At 39.5% G+C, this 17,486-nt stretch overlaps 2 protein-coding genes across 7 annotated transcripts; both read right to left on the bottom strand.

The window, feature by feature from the left end:
- Nucleotides 1-485: 485 nt before the first annotated feature.
- On the bottom strand, nt 486-5,807 carry c1galt1lb (core 1 synthase, glycoprotein-N-acetylgalactosamine 3-beta-galactosyltransferase 1, like b). 4 transcript variants are annotated; one of them, XM_068593643.1, is made up of 5 exons: nt 5,224-5,807; nt 4,815-4,953; nt 2,435-3,099; nt 1,162-1,465; nt 486-931 (listed from the first exon to the last, which is right to left on the bottom strand). In XM_068593643.1, exons 1-5 carry the CDS (start codon nt 5,242-5,244, stop codon nt 918-920), a joined length of 1,143 nt encoding a protein of 380 aa, XP_068449744.1. In that variant the 5' UTR covers nt 5,245-5,807; the 3' UTR covers nt 486-917. The 4 variants fall into 4 exon arrangements, with proteins under 4 accessions (XP_068449744.1, XP_068449742.1, XP_068449743.1 ...); XM_068593641.1 differs by having other exon boundaries at nt 4,815-5,075; XM_068593642.1 differs by having other exon boundaries at nt 1,189-1,465; nt 4,815-5,078.
- A 1,308-nt stretch (nt 5,808-7,115) lies between these two features.
- Nucleotides 7,116-17,229, bottom strand: os9 (OS9 endoplasmic reticulum lectin). 3 transcript variants are annotated; one of them, XM_068593638.1, is made up of 15 exons: nt 16,975-17,229; nt 16,349-16,531; nt 14,773-14,836; nt 14,616-14,692; nt 13,916-14,014; nt 12,412-12,613; nt 11,969-12,124; nt 11,752-11,867; nt 11,343-11,403; nt 11,123-11,205; nt 10,807-11,010; nt 10,486-10,687; nt 9,900-10,067; nt 9,332-9,441; nt 7,116-7,367 (listed from the first exon to the last, which is right to left on the bottom strand). In XM_068593638.1, the coding sequence occupies exons 1-15, from the start codon at nt 17,212-17,214 to the stop codon at nt 7,230-7,232; spliced, it is 2,103 nt and encodes a 700-aa protein (XP_068449739.1). In that variant the 5' UTR covers nt 17,215-17,229; the 3' UTR covers nt 7,116-7,229. The 3 variants fall into 3 exon arrangements, with proteins under 3 accessions (XP_068449739.1, XP_068449738.1, XP_068449740.1); XM_068593637.1 differs by having other exon boundaries at nt 10,786-11,010; nt 16,975-17,163; XM_068593639.1 differs by lacking the exon at nt 9,900-10,067 and having other exon boundaries at nt 10,786-11,010; nt 16,975-17,164.
- Nucleotides 17,230-17,486: the final 257 nt, after the last annotated feature.

Genomic DNA, 17,486 nt, shown 5'->3' on the forward strand with positions numbered 1-17,486 from the left:
CTTCACTTTCACAATAACATTTATGTAGCTAAAATGATTAGTCGATTCATAGCTTGGGAAATCCACGTACAATTTACGGGCAACTATTTTGGTAATCATTAATTGTTTACATCTTTTTTCAATCATTCACATTTTAGGTAGGTCCAGTTTCTTAAATGGCTTCAGAATAAGTAATTTATACTAAGTAATAAATTCCTAATGTTTTCTGTTTTTCATTGTTGGTCATAAAACACTAAGACTTCAGGAAATCTTAACGGGCAATCGTACATTTTTCCTGACATTTTTATAGACCAAAAAATAAGTTAGTCGAGAAATGTATTCGGAATTAATTGGAAGATAAATCAGTTCTGAACAAAATCATATTAGTTAGTTGCAGTGGAAGTACAACTTGTAATAAAAACTATTTGAGTTAAATATAAGACTTTTTTTTCTTTTGAGCTACTGCAGCGTACAATCAATTAAAAAAAGATCAAGTCCTCAACAGATTGTGTGTGTACCTGCCTTTATCATGAAAATACTTCTGAATGCAGCCTGACAAGTTTTGAATGCAGAACATTTTGACATGGAAACTAGTTAATTACACTATGCTCAAAAGAAATGCCTGTGGACAAATAGATGTTTGATTAATGTACAAGGTGAGGCACTTTGATTTAAAATTTCATTTTAAAATTTTTAGCAGACTGCTGCTCTTTCTGACCAACATATATTGGCTAACAAGACATAGAAATTAAGTCAAACCACTCCAGCAAACCACAAGCTCAAGATGTGTTGGTGGATTTATAATAGTCAAAAGAAAGATACAATATTTGACGTATCTAATTTAACTGGCTCTGGAACATACTGTGTTTATATTGACTGATTAAAAATGTGCTCTTGTTAAACAACAATTGAGTGAAGAAGAAAGCCATTCCCAACTTCTAGAGATGTTCAGCTGTAAAACCGAAAACAGAAGAATGAGGGCAAGTCATAAATCACCTTCTAGCCTTAAGACCAGTCGTACAGTCGCAATTCACATTAGCAGCAATCCTTCAGAAACACACTTGTGTGTGGGGGACATTTCAAATCAAAGTGGACTTCTACTTTTGTAAAATTTGGACTGAAGATTATCAGAATGAATAAGCAGTTTCCTTTGCACACTCACACAGTCAAACTGTTATTTACCTGCTGGAGCAGCAGGAAGGTCCTTACCAGCAGCAGGAGGGAGATCTTCATCCTGTCTCTTGTCAGTCCTGGAGGGATCATCCCCCTCTCCTTGCCCCTTCTTCTGAGAAGTCAGCTCTTTTTTTTCATCTGCAGCATCCAGGGAACTTGACTGCTCAATATTGTACCCTAGCGGGGTAGGGGGCTGGTAACGATATCTGTAGCCAAAGGCACGCAGGTGATATGTGTAGTACTCTAATAAATACATGTGTGAAGCGTCTACATAATGGAATGACACGGACACATCCGAGCAGCAGTTTGGTCCCTGAGGAAAAAGAGAGTATGCGGTTACACAACAGAGACAAAAGGCCACATTAAGAATGGTTAAGCTTTCATTCTTACTGTGGCTTTACAGGTTTAACCACAAATCTGATCAAATACTTTGTTTTCATCAAATTTCAAACAGGTGTTTTTTTTACTCGCGAAGTTTTTATGCACATCAACGTAACGTGTGCAGCCGCTTCAACTCTTTGCTGTTCATCTCTCCTCTATTCTGCTGAGCTTTGTGTGTAAGCGCAAGGGCGTAGCCTTGCAGGCTGCGGCGAAACACCACACACAACAAATAACAGCAAAACGTAGCATGAGACTGTTTATTCATGGTATTTACCTAGTTCATGTAACCCTGTTTCTTTTTAACTCAGTGAGTATTTTGCGGTCATCTAGTCATTCGCCGCAGACTGACAGACAACCACACTCACCTGCAAGTGCAACAAAAGCGCTGCAAGCATAAAGCCAATAAGAGTACGTTGTTAATGTGATTTGCAAAAAACATGTACAGTTAATTCAAGGAACTTGGGATAAAGCTGCACTAAAGTAACAAAAACACTGGAGAACGCTTTCACAGCGGCCAATAAGAATACTATTTTGTTCAAAATGATAATCACAAACATTAAGAAACAGATTGGGTGAGCCAGGGTTGTCTTTCTTAACGCAATGCAGAGCTACTTTAATGTAGCCTACTTGAAGTGCGCACTATGCAGCTGTATTACCTCGGAAAATAGACGTATCTATTCAGAACAAGGTATCGGCTGATACTCAATATTAAATCTTTTAGATCAGAAGAAAAAAATATATATCGGTGCATCCATTTATATATAGTAACCATATAGTTGTCCATCTTAAGCTATCAAAAATAACACAGTGCCTTTTCAAACGGCAGTGCTGAATTTACGTCATACCAGTGTAATACCATGTCAAAAATAAAGAGAAAGAACAGAATGTTTGCTCCAATTACCTCTGAGATTGGGTAGTAGCAGTAGCTCCAATACCAGAAGCTCTTGGGAAACTTGGCAGTGAGGTGTTGCTCAGGGACAAATGGGTGAAATGTCTCCCTGTGCATTGTGTCTCTGGAGTCCCCAGCCAGCACTCCAACTTTCTCCATGCATTGTCCCATTGCCAGGTCCTCTACAGAGGTAGTGTGAGTGCAAACTTTGCTTTTGAATCCTTCAACAAATCGTCGTAGAGCCTCTTTGCTCAATACATAGCCTGCACCACCGCTCATGTAGCCCTGCTTGGTGTAGGGTTTGAATCTTCGGCCAAAGTAAATCGGCTCATCCGGCGTGTGGTTTGAAAGAACCCAACGCAGGTTGTCTACAATTACATAGGTGTCGTCATCTGCTTTAAGGAACCAATCTGCCTCGTTGCTGTGATGCTCGTAGGCATAATGGAAGGCCCGGATCGTTTTCCAGTAGAGCTGGTCTCTACCCTCCTTTGTACCTAAGCCCACTGTGGGGAAGTCTGGGTCATCCACGGAGCTCATGAAGACCACAATATTGCAGTGGCGACTCCAAGTAGACTTCACATGCCGAGCCTTCTTCTCCAGGTTGTTGGGTCCAGTCATCACCCAGCAAAGAATGCGCACCTTTTTGTATAGTTCATCGGCCAGGCTGCTATCCTCATCTAGTAAGGAGATACAAACATGAATGTAACATTTTAGAATGTTATCACGCCCTAATAAACTGTGACAATATCCAAGCTAATATAATTTACTCTTGGAGGGGAAAAGACAACATTCAATAGAAAATAAGCCAATCATAAAATGGGGGTTAAGATTAACTAATAGGTATCAGACAATTAACATCAGAGGTACAACTATAGATCCAAACCAAATCCGTGAAACAATCATCAAACATAAAAATTTGGTCAAACTGGATCCAGTCCACTTTCATTTCCAACCAGAGTACACACAGGGTATTTTTTAGTGATCAAGTGTCTGTACCCAATCAATAATCAGGTTAACCAGAAAAAACAAGTGATTGGGCTTTTGCAAACAAATTACTCCGATAGCAGTCTCTGCTAAGGCTACATTGTGAACAACAACTCTGTTGAAATCAGCAAGAGGAACGCCAGTTAACGTTAACTTTTAGTTGTTAGCGATTAAACATAACTACTAACTTGCTAAAAGTAAATTACAACATTATGATGATTTACGTCAATATATTATTGTAAAATGTTCTTGTCGGCGAGAAACTTTAATAAACTGTTGTTTTAAGGATATGTTTACACAACAATATAACTTGCTGTGTAGCACATTGTACATAATTCAAAGGACTAATGTACTTTTAAATCAAGTGTGGAAAGTACACCACCATGAGAAAAGATACATTCACTCTGTGTAAAAGTGATTTCCTCCTGTAAAAGTTAGCTTCACTTACAAATAGTATAGTTGAATGGGTATGTTTTGGCCATTGACTATTTTTCATAGTTACCTGTGCAGATGAGACTTTCATAGAATTGTATTAATTTGTGTGTGTGTGTGTGTGTGTGTGTGTGTGTGTGTGTGTGTGTGTGTGTGTGTGTGTGTGTGTGTGTGTGTGATTTGGGAGAGACATTCCTGTCCCACCTCAAGTGAAACTAAGTAATTAGTAACAGTAAAAAATTCAGAGAGGAATCACAGCTGTCAGGGTTGAGTGAAGCACAACACACACTGCTTCAGCAGCTTCTCTACCTACCATCAGGTTGAGACCAACCTAAGAATAAGGGCTTCCACCACAGCCGTCTTTCACCCCCGGCGACCAAAAGTCTCTTTGCCTCGGAACACAAGTACCTTCCCACAGACGCCAGCAACCATGCACCTGCACTCCCACCCACACATCAGCCAGCTCCGATGTCTTGGAAGACAGACAAAGGCCTCGAAACTAATATCCTTTTTTAGGCGTCGGTCAATTTGGAACCGTATGCGGATGTCAACTATGAAAAAGGGCAGTATTTACACATGCACCTTTTACACAGAACAAACAGCACTATCTGAGAATAAACATATAAAAAGTACACTACGGTTCTAAGGCAAAATCTTTCAAGCATCAAAACAATTTTCAACCACATAAGTAAAGGTATGATTTAACATGAGATTTGATGAATTCCAAATATCAGACTTCTATTTTTCAGCTTTAGGGCCAACTTATGTCTTTACACAATACTCTAGGAAAAAAATAATGGCTCCAATATAGTTAAAGTTATAGTTGCATAAAGAGTTGGGTTTAAAGAACAACTACACTGAACTTCAATACACGTTTTGAAGGATAATTTGAAGGTGATGATAATTATTTTTCGACACATTTCATACACACACACACACACACACACACACACACACAAACTTATATATGGCGTACCTGTGTGATGAGGGTGCTTCAGGTTGAAAAGAGCAGACCTGTCCTTCTTCCATATTGTCCTCTCTTCCTCAAGCTGGTGGTCATGAAGTTGATCGAAGCTGCTGGCCTGCTGCGCCGACAGCGTCCTCTCAAAGCACACCTGCCGCAGAAACACGTACAGCGTGAAGTTCCCCACCACGAAACCCGCGCAGAAGGAGAACCTGGCTCCGAGGGCCTTCATACTGGACCCGCTGTCTCTCCGTCAGTTGTTCAACTCGGCAGCTGCTGCATAAGACCGTGAAAGAGACAACATAGACACGCGTTTCACCACGACAGTTCTCGAGCTGGACACTTCCAAGACTCCTCGCTGTGAGCGAATGGGCACAGACAGTGTCATTGCGTGTTTAAGGTGGGGTTTGATGAGACTCACCAGCAGTGTCGCGTCCACCATAGCAGCTGGGTTGACCCGCTACTCCATGATAACAGGACACGTAACCCTACACTCCGTAAAAGAGAAAGCTGAGCCCGTTTTCAAACACGACGTAGCGGTTTCAGTGGACGATACCGTCGCTCAGCTAGCCACACCAAGATGTGGCTAACGGTTACCGTGACGAATCTGCGCGAGCGAGCTAATGTTCACATAAACACCAGCTAAACAATATATTCGGCAGAGAAAGACACAAAAAAAACACTTATAATCGCGGTTATGGGTCGTCTCCTGGCCTTGTCGGTGTCCGTTGACGAGCTCGACGCCGTTAACTTCGGTGCTATGTCCGCGGTGCTTCCTGTCGTGTCAACATAACGTGAACTAACGGACACTTTACAGTTACTCAGCTGACCGACCGAACCGGACGAGTTTTCACTGTTGGCGGGACGAAACCCAGTAGTTTGATGGAAAACAATGCCTCAAAAACATTCACAAAAACACCGATGCGAAATTGTTTCAAAAAAGCTGCTTTAACTACTCTCTAACTTATGTGGGAGCCGTTTCCCGTTCAGAAGAAACAGCTTTTTCCGGTCACATCGGGTTATTTCAAAAGAAAAGCGCAGGCGCAAAAAAATATACAGGTGCAATATTACTTAGCAAACGTTTTTTATTATTATTTCTTCCACATACTGCATTGTTTTTATTTCTCCTAGATAAAAGGTATCTCATAACCAGGTCCCGTTAACTTTGGGGTTTTCATCGCATTGCGATACAGGCCCGAGATCAGATAAGACCATGAAGGGTGTATAACAATGCAAGAACAATCACAATTCTTTGAGAAGACAAGTCTAGTTTGACCAAATAAGAAACGCACCGACACACTTGTTTTCCTTCCTGATTCCTTATCTGATCTTGAGCCTCTTGACACTGGCTTCTTTGGAAACAAATGCCTAAAGCGACCACATTTCCTCAGGTAACTCGAGTCTAACTTAATTTGTGCTAATATACATGAAAATCAATTCAAAAACACAATTATGTACACGTTGAGTTCCAAGTAGTCACAATTATTCACAAATTATACAAATTCAGCCCTTAAATACACCTCTGAAGAATCCTTAGAAAAGTCGTGTGTGGATTCATTATTTGGGTAAATTGAATCTGATTTACATCGTAGCATTTTTTTCTCTTCCTTTGCTAAATCAGGGTAAGTTAAATTACTGTCGGAAATTAACGTACAAACTTAAAAGATGTATCTTGCTAAACATCTTTAAGTGTTTTTCTTTTGGATTCATTTAACAGTAGGACAACCCAAAATAAACAGACATTTTCTGTGAAACAATTTTAACTATCAGGGTTTACACAAACTTTTTCCAAAGATATAAAGTGCCACAGCATGTGTTCAAACACTTCTGTAACATACAGTAGTGTTTAATCTAATAACCAAATGCAGCAACAGAAAGTTTCAAAGTGGAAACTAAAATGGCAACCCTCGACCTCTCAACAGTATTTGTCCTTTGCTTTTCATATTCAAACACAATCATACTTTTGAGTAAACAGTACATTGAACAACCTGTTTAAACACTCCTTTAGTTTATGAGGCATGCACAATCCCCCCAGTTGTCTTTTAGATGTAAGGACGTCTTTGTCAATAACAACATATAACACAAATGCAACAGTGTGCTGCTGACAACTTCAGAACTAGAAGCAAAAAGTCAGTTGAAGTAAAAAAAAAAAAAAGAAAAAGTACCCTTTTTCAAAACTGAATCCCATCAAAAAGGGAAAAATGCATAACTTCCTTCAACTGCACAGTACAGCTGAGATGTTGCGGGGACATCGTGCAACATATAACTGGTGCCTACTCCAGACACATATTGCTTATTCAAGACACACAGACATTTTCTGGATGTGCAAAGAGGTGAGTACATGTTATCCACCAAGTTTAATCGCATTTGAATATTTGAGGCTCCCTCCACAGGAGTTCACCATCACAACAGGTGCACTGAATGAGCTCATGTGTCCATGTCGTCTGAGTCAGAGGTGCTGGATGACTGGGACTCCTCCTGAGACTCTCCCCACACAAACCTATAGTTGTTCTCCAACTCCTGCTGCCTCTTTTGTTCTTTGTAAACCTCTTCTGTGCCTCCAGTCTGTAAGTTGGAGGAAAAAAATGATGCGATTAAAAACAACTACCGTTATGATTGAATTTTTATCTAACTTGTGGAAAATTAAAGTCAAATTAAAAACTTGTTTGTCACTAAATAAAAAGCTTATTATATGTGTAAAAGTCCTTGTTTTGATATGCTGAATGTCAATGACAAAACACACATTATTTCTCAACAGTGTGGCAAAGGTTGAAATGAAGTGTACTTGTCGGTGGTAGAGTGGGTTTCAGTGAGAAAGAAAAAACAAAAATAATCACACTAATTGAATGGCATTATTGTCTGTGTGAAATAGCCACTCAAAATTTAGTTCAATATGCAAATAAACTTTAAGCAACATTCTTTTGTTATTTTAATAAAACATAAAAATGTTTTAACAAAACTTGAGGTAATACTTTCATGCTCAACTCACATTATTAAAGTAGTTGTCAAAATGAGTAGGCTGTCGTGGATAGTGAAAGAGAGAATACATAAAGGAACTGTTTGTGCGTGAATAAAACCTACTTCCTTATAACCACAACTAACACCCACCAATGGTAAACATTATGACACCAAACACATCTTCATGGAACGCTTCAGCTTTACTTAAACCAATGAACTGGAATAAACTATCACTACATTTAGCTCAGATTATCAGTCGCATCAGTTTAAAAAAATAATCAATGACAGCAAATATTAAGAAAGGAAAAAGTTTTGCGGACATATGATAATCTCTACGCTTGATTATATTTGTGATGCTAATTTAGGTTATGGTTCACTGTACACTAGTAGTATTGTGAGGTTATATATTATTTTTATACATATTTCATTATATCTTTATCAATCCTTTGATTTTATTCTGTATTGTCGGAGATGTCATGAAGAATGTACGAGACACAGATTTGGATGTTCTTCTTTTTTGTTGATACTGTGGATTGTCAATAATGTAATGTTTGTATACATGATCTTTTACACTGCCTGGCCAAAAAAAACCACGAAGGAAGAGTATTAACTTGATGCCTTAACATACACTGCCTGGCCCAAAAAAATGTCGCCACCAAAAAAACGATCACACGCACTAAGATTTCGTTGGACCGCCGTTAGCTTTGGTTACGGCGCGCATTCGCTGTGGCATTGTTTCGATAAGCTTCTGCAATGTCACAAGATTTATTTCCATCAAGTGTTGCATTCGTTTCTCACCAAGATCTTGTATTGATGATGGTAGAGTCTGACTGCTGCACAAAGCCTTCTCCAGCACATCCCAAAGATTCTCAATGGGGTTAAGGTCTGGACTCCACGTACGAAAATGATGTCTCATGCTCCATGAACCACTCTTTCACAATTTGAGGTCGAAATGTGGAAATGCGTGTGGAAATGCTCTTACTTTCACTATTAAACATAGCCCTGACTAACCATGTTAACCATGTTTTTTCCGGCCACATTTCTTCCTCGAGGACGATGGGTCCCCACTATCCTTCCAGTTTTTAATAATGCGTTACACAGTTCTTAACCCAATTTAGTATTTTCTGCAATCTCCTTAGATGTTTTCTCTGCTTGATGCATGCCAATGATTTGATCCTCCACAAACAGACTTATATCTTTTCCACGACCACGGGACGTGTCTTTCCACATAGTTGTTTAAGAAATAAGAAGCAACTCATTGCACCAGTTAGGGTTAACTTGTTGCCAGCTGACAATAATCCGCCATGCAGTAATTATCCAATAGGGGGCTCGTACCTATTTGCTGCAGCGACTTTTTTTTTTGGCCAGGCAGTGTGTGTGCACCCGAGGAAGAATCGTTACGACAGTAATAACTAAGAGGGATTCAAAAGTAAATGAAGTAAAGTAAATAAGGGCTGGATTGAATTCAGTATTAAGCTAACTTTACAGCATACAAGCTGCTGGTAACCACAGTATTGTGTGCATAAGTCACACCCAGAGTGATCCCAATGAAAAGTTACTTCTCAAATTACCAGGAGATTTATGAGGAGCTCTCTGAAGGACTTTGTATCTTCTTCAGTCAGCCACTGATCACCTGTATCCTCTGCATTTTTTCGTGTCAAGATCTTCACCTCAATTTTACCTACAAAAAAAGAGAACAGGGAAAAAGGCAGTTAATTAGGCTAATTAAACTCATGTACTTCCAAGTGGCTCAGAACAAATAATCATAATGAAGCATGATAAACACAACTGTGAGTGAAAAAGAAAGGACGCACATGGACACACCTTTTACTTCCATTCAAGATAAGCTTCAGCTTGCTGCTGTCAGAGATATTCTTTGATTCGTCTTCAACGTATTACGTAATGGGTCAATGGTCTAAAATCTAATCTGTTTCTCCATCTTAGCATACAGTATGTGTTTAATTGACACCTTACTAATAGAATGTTGAGCATCCTTTAAACCGCTTAACCTGGGTAAAACCTAAATCTTAGAGTAGAATGTTTTTTTGACAAAGATGAGAAGAGAAGAACAGTTATGTTCAAGATAATATATAGAAGAGAGAAAAGGCCATGAGTGTTTCAGGCCCTCTCCCATCATACCTTCTGCCTTCAGTCCTGCTCTCTCTAGCTGTTCTTTAACCACGTCCTTTATGTGCTGCCACTGGGGGTCTCCTTCGCCCATCTCCTGAACTTTGACCTCCCCATCAGGGCTGCTGCCCGTCTTATACTTAGTAATTTTGATCTTAACATGGTCATCAGCTGCTTGGTCTGGGATGACGAGACAAAAGAGGGACAAACAACACAGTTCACCTCAAAATACCTATCAGCAGGGCCACAGGATGGAGGCGGTGAGAACCAAGATTCTGTATTCCAAAAGACTTACAAGCATTAGATTTCTGCACTGTCATCGATTCATAATACTGTGAATGATTTCAATTTTGATTACCAAAAAAAAATCACCCACAGATACAGAAATGGCAGCAGAGAAAAGACTACTAACTAACCAATAGAATAAAAAATATAAACCGGAAAACATAAATTCTCTGTAGATAACTCCTTGGAGTCTATCATGGATGAAAGAGGTCACAACAGAGGTCTACTCCACATATGAATGAAATGTGAAAATGATGGAGATGGACACAGAGTTAACAGTTATGAATGTGACAGGGGCAGGGTGCCCGTTTACCTGGCTGCTTTGGGGCCAGGCTGGGACTGCCCCTGGTGGGGTCACTGGCTCTCTGAACTCCTGCTGTTTGCTGCTCTGGGTCTTGGACATCTTTCTCCTCCAAATGATCAAGTAGCTTGTCCAGCGTCGTCTCCAGTGCCTGTGTTGCTTGAGTGCGATCAAACTCCCCTTTGAGGCCTTCTGTCTCCAATTCCTGCTGAGCCTAGAATATAAGAGAAGACAATCACATCAAAACATCCTCAGATTATTCCATTTTGGTCGAATAACATTTGAATACATCAATCTTCATGTTGAAATTACACATTGTCTCTCGTCTGAAACCTCATTTATAATGTTGTCAAACTCCTTCTGCATTTCCTCCTTTATCTCTTCAATCTTATCAGAGTTCACGGAGAGGTCGACCATCTCATCCTCGAACTCCTGCAGTAGGCGTTCATCTTCATCTTTCTCTTCTTCGTTAAGCGTCTCCGTTACCCTGTCGCCTGTTGGTTTCTCTCTTCGACTTTTGACCTGGTTTTGTGCTTTCTAAAAAAAAACAAGGCAGCATTGAATTAGAATGCCTATATACTGCAGAGATAAGAAATATATTCCAACAGGTGTATGAAAAAGTATCCTTGTAATCTTGGCAAGTACTGACCTTCCTGTTACTCTCTTTGAGATGTTGGACAAATTTCATCAGGTCTGCTGGGTCAGTGATTATTTTAAAGTTAAATTTTTCAACTGAAAGACAATAATGTGAAGAAAGAAACGTCTTAACAATGAACAACACACACAAAAAAGTGTGTGTGTGTGCGTGTGTGTGTGTGTGTGTGTGTGTGTGTGTGATAGAGAAGCTGAGGGGCAACAAATTGTGATACCTTCATCACCATCATCCATGACTTCATTGTCTGTAAGTGGGTTATAGTCATCATCTGCTGCCTGCGGGTAGAAAAGAAAATCACGTTAGAGTTGTGAAGGTCAACATACATCCTCTAGCAGTTAGGATCTTGCTAGAGAAGAACCACCTCAACAGTTAAAACTATAAATATAAATATATTGCCACTTGAACACATGTTTGGTGAATATGCACAACAATGAAGTTTGGAAAAAGATTAATAACAATGTGTCAATTTTGTCTGGTTGTTATTAACAGCACAAAGATTAAGAGAATCTGTGAAAAACAAAGCTTCTCCACAGAAGATAATCAGCAATTTGACATGGCGTATTTACATATTAAAAGCATCATTCATTAAAAGTAAAAACAGATACCAAGACGTATATCTATACCTCATTCTCCTGTTGGGAAGCAGTTGTTTTTGAATTGCCTGGCTTTGTAACTCCCTCCCAGAAGTCAGAATCTTCTACCTCCTCAGACCCAACATCCTCAGAGACCTCAGCAGTATCTGTTTTAAAATAAAGGCACACATAAGTTTACATCCAGTTTGATGGACATAAAAAGTGGATCTTTCTATTTCATGGATTGACAATTTTTTTTAACACGCACCTTTTGCATCTAAGTGGCTCAGGTCATCACTGGGTGCAGGTGATGTCTCTTCTGCTGTTACTTCCACTGCCCCATCTGCCCCTTTGTTACCAGCTAACATCTCATCAAGACTCCTCAGCTCTTCTGAGATCTGCTCTACTTTACGCTTTGTGTCCGCTGGGAATAGGCCAAGGAGGAAGAAGAGGAAGGCGGTAAGAAACAACAATCATATGACGCATTTCAAATTAATCCTGAAGATTTCATATATAAAACACCTATTCAACAACAAATGTCAAATAAATTGTACATTTTAGAGCTTTATCTTCTTATCAGATATCACCATCCCACTTTCAAATAATCCTTTCCCACATTGTGTCATCCTCCAGTCTCCTGCTTCTACAGCACATAACATTCAATTATGAAACAGGACTCTCTTCAAATGATGTTCATTGTAGTTAACTTACAGACTTGAGCCTTGACGTAATCCATGTACTGTTGTGCACTTAGTGCTGGCTGGCACACAATACTTTGTGGCTTGGCAGTGGATGGCGGTTGCAGGAACGGATGCTGACAGGTACGACTGGTGTGAACTGTCAGCACGTAGCGGCACGACTGGGGCTCATCCACTCGGGCAATGTAGTCACTTGAGCCTTCTTCACACAGAAACTGTAAATAATAAGCAATTAAAATTAGAAAAACAGTTCCTGAAGAAATTGAGGTGTAGATGCTGGATACTGTAATGCTAATGCTCCCCTGTATTGCTGGCTAAATGTGTAAGAAGAAGGTAAAGTAGCAGGAATTGTAAAAAAAAAAAAAAGTGGAAATGGGTTTAATAAGTAAAAATGATGTGGAATATTTTAGCTTAAAATGTGACACTATACTGCATAGCTGGCTTAAATGTGTAAGAGGAAAGTAAAGTCGTAAGAATTGTTGAAAACCGAGAGACTGATTCAGACGGTTTGATGTCCGTGGGAATGTCATTCCACAAGTACGTTGGATGAAAGGGAAATAGTTCTGAGTGTTTGTTCCTGTCTGCGTGTTCAACTGCACTCACTACCTCAGCACAGTCAGCTGTGTTTGTCTAGTAGGCCAGAACTCTGATAAAGCTTGCTGTCCTCAAAAAGGTTTTGGGGCAGTTGACAACAGTGCTTACGTGGGAGATGATTCATGATCCTCTCACTTGAAGGCTCCTCTGTCAAAATGTGTGAAGTCTGTTTGCTTCCACGGCTAAATTATTTGAACAAACAAATATTGAACTACATTCTGACGTGGGCTGGGAGCATGTTGAAGATCATTAAGCGGACATTTTGGCTACTATTATGTCAGGAATCAAAGGTTGCCGTGGTGATGGTATTTGCTAAGTAACTCCTCGGTTACACAAGTGCAGACAGTTTGACTGGCCGCACATCTCACACCCCGCTTCCCAGGCAGAAAACATAACTCCAAATCTTAAATATTTTACACAGGATTTAGGACCCTTTGATGAACACATTGTGTGAAATTTGTGGAACATGTGAGCGGGTTAGAAAATTGGTACGGCTTGCTGAATTTGGAGTCAGTTAACATGAGAGCCTATGCGACAGTTGACTAGAAATCTTTACATTTTCAGGCTCCACAACTTTTCCGTTGAATAACGTTTGGCTGAAGAGGTCCGCAAATATGAGCATTTGTATAACCCGTCTTTGACGGAGTATAGAGACACACAGATGGCGGTAAATTCTTGGAGGGAGATATCGGTGAATGTCGGTGTGCAGGTTCGACTCTAAACGGTCGTTGGGCCACCTACTGTTCTGGCGTATGAAAAAGGCACGGGAACTATAAATCAAAACGAGTCCGTCGATGCAACTGCGTGGCCAGCTGCAGTTGTAGTTGCAAGAGTGTATATCGCCCTCTAGAGATGACTTCTTTCGTGAGTTTATAACCGTTTGGTAGTAAAACAGAGATTAAAACTGTATTCAAATGTCTCACCCGGACTTCAGTTTCTCTGAAATTTCCATTTAGGTCACACTTTGATCCATTTACATAGGTCTGACTGTGATAGCGCTTCAGCCGGTGCTGTTTGGAGGCCTGAGAAGTAAACAGGAAAAAATATTTTTTAATAAACTGATTTGGAATATTCTTGAAAACTTTGTGCATCATCCAAAAGTTTTCAAATCCAAGTTCTTATTAATTACTGGCTCAAACTAGTGATCGACCAAATTGGGCTTTCACCATGTCTAAAGATCTAAGTAATGTCCAATCAGAAATTGTGGCATCAGAAGCTGTAACATCATTGCCAAAAAAATTTAAGTTAAGTTTACAGGATAATACTTTGTAAATGTAGGTATGCCAACTTTTATTTATATAAAGATGGCGATAATGTGCAAGAAAGTAGAGCTTAGCAATGTGTGCACACTATAAATAATGCTAATGTATTTTGTTGGAAAATGAAGAGACACAATTCCCATAATTTTGGCTCTACAGCCAAAATTAGACAAGAGGTTATCCCTCCAATAATGTGAAAATGTAAAATGAACACATAATGCATTTAACTGCAAATTACCCATACAAGTACAAGGGTTCAGTTCAATCATTCAATCATGTATACTTTACTTTCTTTAATGTATACCAGTAATCATCAAGAATGATAGAAAAGAAAACTGCAACCACAACAAGGAGGCAACTTTACCTTGGCGGTTTCATTTCCCCAGTCAAATTCAGATTCATAATAGCCTAGGAAGAGAATGTCCCCTTTGATTTCTGTGTCTAAGGAGAGAAGAACAAGATATGCCATCAAGAGATTGTCAGTAAAAACATAAATTAAAAACACAGAGGCAAGCCTTTACCTTCAAGATGGTACTGTCTGATATGTTGACCATGGCAGAACTCATAAGTCCACCAGTCCTTAGTCTGTCGGAAACACAGACAGCAACATTTGAATAAACATTTGAATTCTGTTTATACACATTTTCCTGTAATTTAGGCTACTTGCTTATCAACAATATCATTGATCATCCCCATTAGAACCCCACACACTCAAATAACTTGTATACATAGTGTTATGTTTTTTAACTGGTTAATTTCACCCCAGGAGGATGGCTTCAATCAGACTTTTCAACTCGTTGTATTGCGAGTTAAGTCCATTTTGGTTGATGGCCATTGACTGAAAATGTTTGCATGAGCCAGGAAGAGATTACCATGGATGTGTCAAAAAGGAAATATCAATTTGCAAAACTATTGGAAAAAAAAGACACACTTGCAGTCAATTAAAATAAAACACACACACACAGAGTTAAATATGGTTACAAAATCTCCCTTTTCTTCCTAAGTTATTGGGGTGTTTGTTGTATAATGGCACAAATAGTGTGTCACTTTCATAATTTATGCTGACAGGACGTGGATTCAGTTTACGTTGGTACTGTACCTACTTATGTAGCTGGACATTTATGTTGTATATTTTGAATATATCATTATTTGTGAAAAATATGGTAAGCAACCACTTCCTGTTTTAACATCTTCTTAAGGTGCAGCTCAGTGACTGAGGACTCAGGTGACTGAGTTACTTGAGTAACAGGATTGGGGCTTTTCTGGAAAAAACTTGTTTAGATTTTTTCTCTCCAGATTGTGTCATTTGTAGATCGATTTGCAAGAAATTGCTGTAGTGTACACACATCAAAACACAAAGAGACCACCCAAACTCATGTTTGTTAATATTAAATCTGAAACTACAAGAACTAATGAAACATTAATGTTTTGCCATACACTTGAATAATACGACTGTGTTGGCTCACATTACATGTGCTTTATCTGTCTCTGTATTTTGTGTGTTTTTATGCACACTGCAAAGTTGACCAAAGGTTGTAATCAGGCACAGTTTATCTGATGTCAGCCTATTTACAATTAGATATATTTTTTGTACATGGTACAAGGTTTGTTTTTTCATAAAATGTGACCCATTTCCAGGTGGGCATATTGTGGTTGTATGTGGATGTGTTCTGACACTGGGCTTATCCACTATTTTGTACTAAAATTTAATTCTACCGACACGGCCATGTGCTTGTTAATAAGTGATTTATTGATTGACATTGCCTCAGTAGTTTTTTGTAAAAGTGGGTAGACTTAATTAAAAGAAATGTGACCTTTTATTTCTGGATGTTTTTTTCTGCGCCTGTACCATGTGATGAATTTCCTCAATAGCCCTGTTTATCACGCTGAAAAGTTAACTAAAACCCATAAACTAGCTTTCTATTTACAGTTACAGTCACATAAAACATTCACGTCCTCAAATAAGGGTTGAGTGATCAGATTGAATGCTTTCTGGTGTTTCTTTTTGTAGTCATACATGCATTTGAAGCCATTTGCTTTAATGAACGGCATAAGCATTTTACTGTTTCAATCCCACAAATACAGTTGAGAACTAACCTTTACTAGACACTGGGCATTGTGCATTGGAGTGAGTAGGTCAGGGATGTCAGGCCCAGTGTAGCCTTGTGAGTCGGGCTCAGAGGCAGGGTCCTGATGAAACTTGACGGCCTGGGCTGGAAGTCGACACTCGTAAACCTGCTTGTACTTACTGGACACGATCATCACCTCCTCTGTCTTGGTCTAAAAGAGAAACACTGTTATGCCAGCTGCAGAACCTTGAATACTATATATTAGCGCAGTAACGTCACTTGAGCTTATTAGATAAGGTTATCTGGTTTTGTGGCAGTCTTCGTGGTTAGGGAATTATAATCTAATGAAGTTGCAACTAACTTAACTAACTAAGTGGAAGTGAGGAAGCTGAGATTGTGTTGTGACAGCTGTCAACGATGGTTGCTGCGTAGCTGACATAGAAATAACTTCATTATTAACTCTTCCTCGTCAAACTTGCAAGAAAATTGCACATTTTAATTTAGGATTCTCAACTAGATAACAAAGAAGTTGTTCGTTACCCGCGTGAGTAACACTGAATGCAGGTTTGTCACGTCAGCTAAAGGCGGCGTTAGCCTAACATTACTTTCTAGCTAGCTAGCTAACTGTTAGCTTCCCCAACCGCCCGCACTCACCTGGCCCAACATTACGGGGTCGGGAAGAATCTGAATCCCATACTTCATCTCATTCAGCTCTTCTAAATTCAAGAAGGCCGGGACACAGAGAGGACATGTCAACATGAAAACGTAACATATCTTTATCCACCGCACCACAGAAGCATCCATGATTGACTCTCTGCTCATGACAGCAACAAAACATAGAACTCCTGACATGGTGGCTGCGGATTGGTCGACGGAGAAGCGCGGCTCTGTCATTGGCTTATTTTTGTGCCTGTCAACGGTTTTACAGTTCTGGGGTAAAATAGTTTACAACACTGTCACAATTGAATGGGCGGTGCCTATGGCTTTGTGGGGTAAAAAAACAACACATTTATTAAACAACGCACATGTTGGCTGTCAACGTTTCTCGTTCCATATCATAAACTGACGTTAGTGTCGGCATGAGTATCAAATGGGCTTAAGCCATTTATCGTCCAGTCTATGACTCAAGCCAATTTGGCCTAATTACAGTCATGCGGAAAATATTT

This window comes from Clinocottus analis, unplaced genomic scaffold (assembly GCF_023055335.1).
Source record: "Clinocottus analis isolate CAN_PGR_092001 unplaced genomic scaffold, fCliAna1.0.p SCAF_3, whole genome shotgun sequence".
Classification (NCBI taxonomy): Eukaryota; Metazoa; Chordata; class Actinopteri; order Perciformes; family Cottidae; genus Clinocottus; species Clinocottus analis.

Coding starts and splice junctions, on each gene's coding strand:
- c1galt1lb (XM_068593641.1), bottom strand. CDS start 5,034: ATGAAGGCCCTCGGAGCCAGGTTCTCCTTCTGCGCGGGTTTCGTGGTG. Junction 3,100..4,814: donor GAAGCACCCTCATCACACAG/GTACGCCATATA, acceptor TCTCCTTACTAG/ATGAGGATAGCAGCCTGGCC. Junction 1,466..2,434: donor GCTACTACCCAATCTCAGAG/GTAATTGGAGCA, acceptor CTTTTTCCTCAG/GGACCAAACTGCTGCTCGGA.
- os9 (XM_068593638.1), bottom strand. CDS start 17,214: ATGACAGAGCCGCGCTTCTCCGTCGACCAATCCGCAGCCACCATGTCA. Junction 11,404..11,751: donor CTTCCCAACAGGAGAATGAG/GTATAGATATAC, acceptor TTCTACCCGCAG/GCAGCAGATGATGACTATAA. Junction 11,011..11,122: donor TCAAAGAGAGTAACAGGAAG/GTCAGTACTTGC, acceptor GTTTTTTTTTAG/AAAGCACAAAACCAGGTCAA.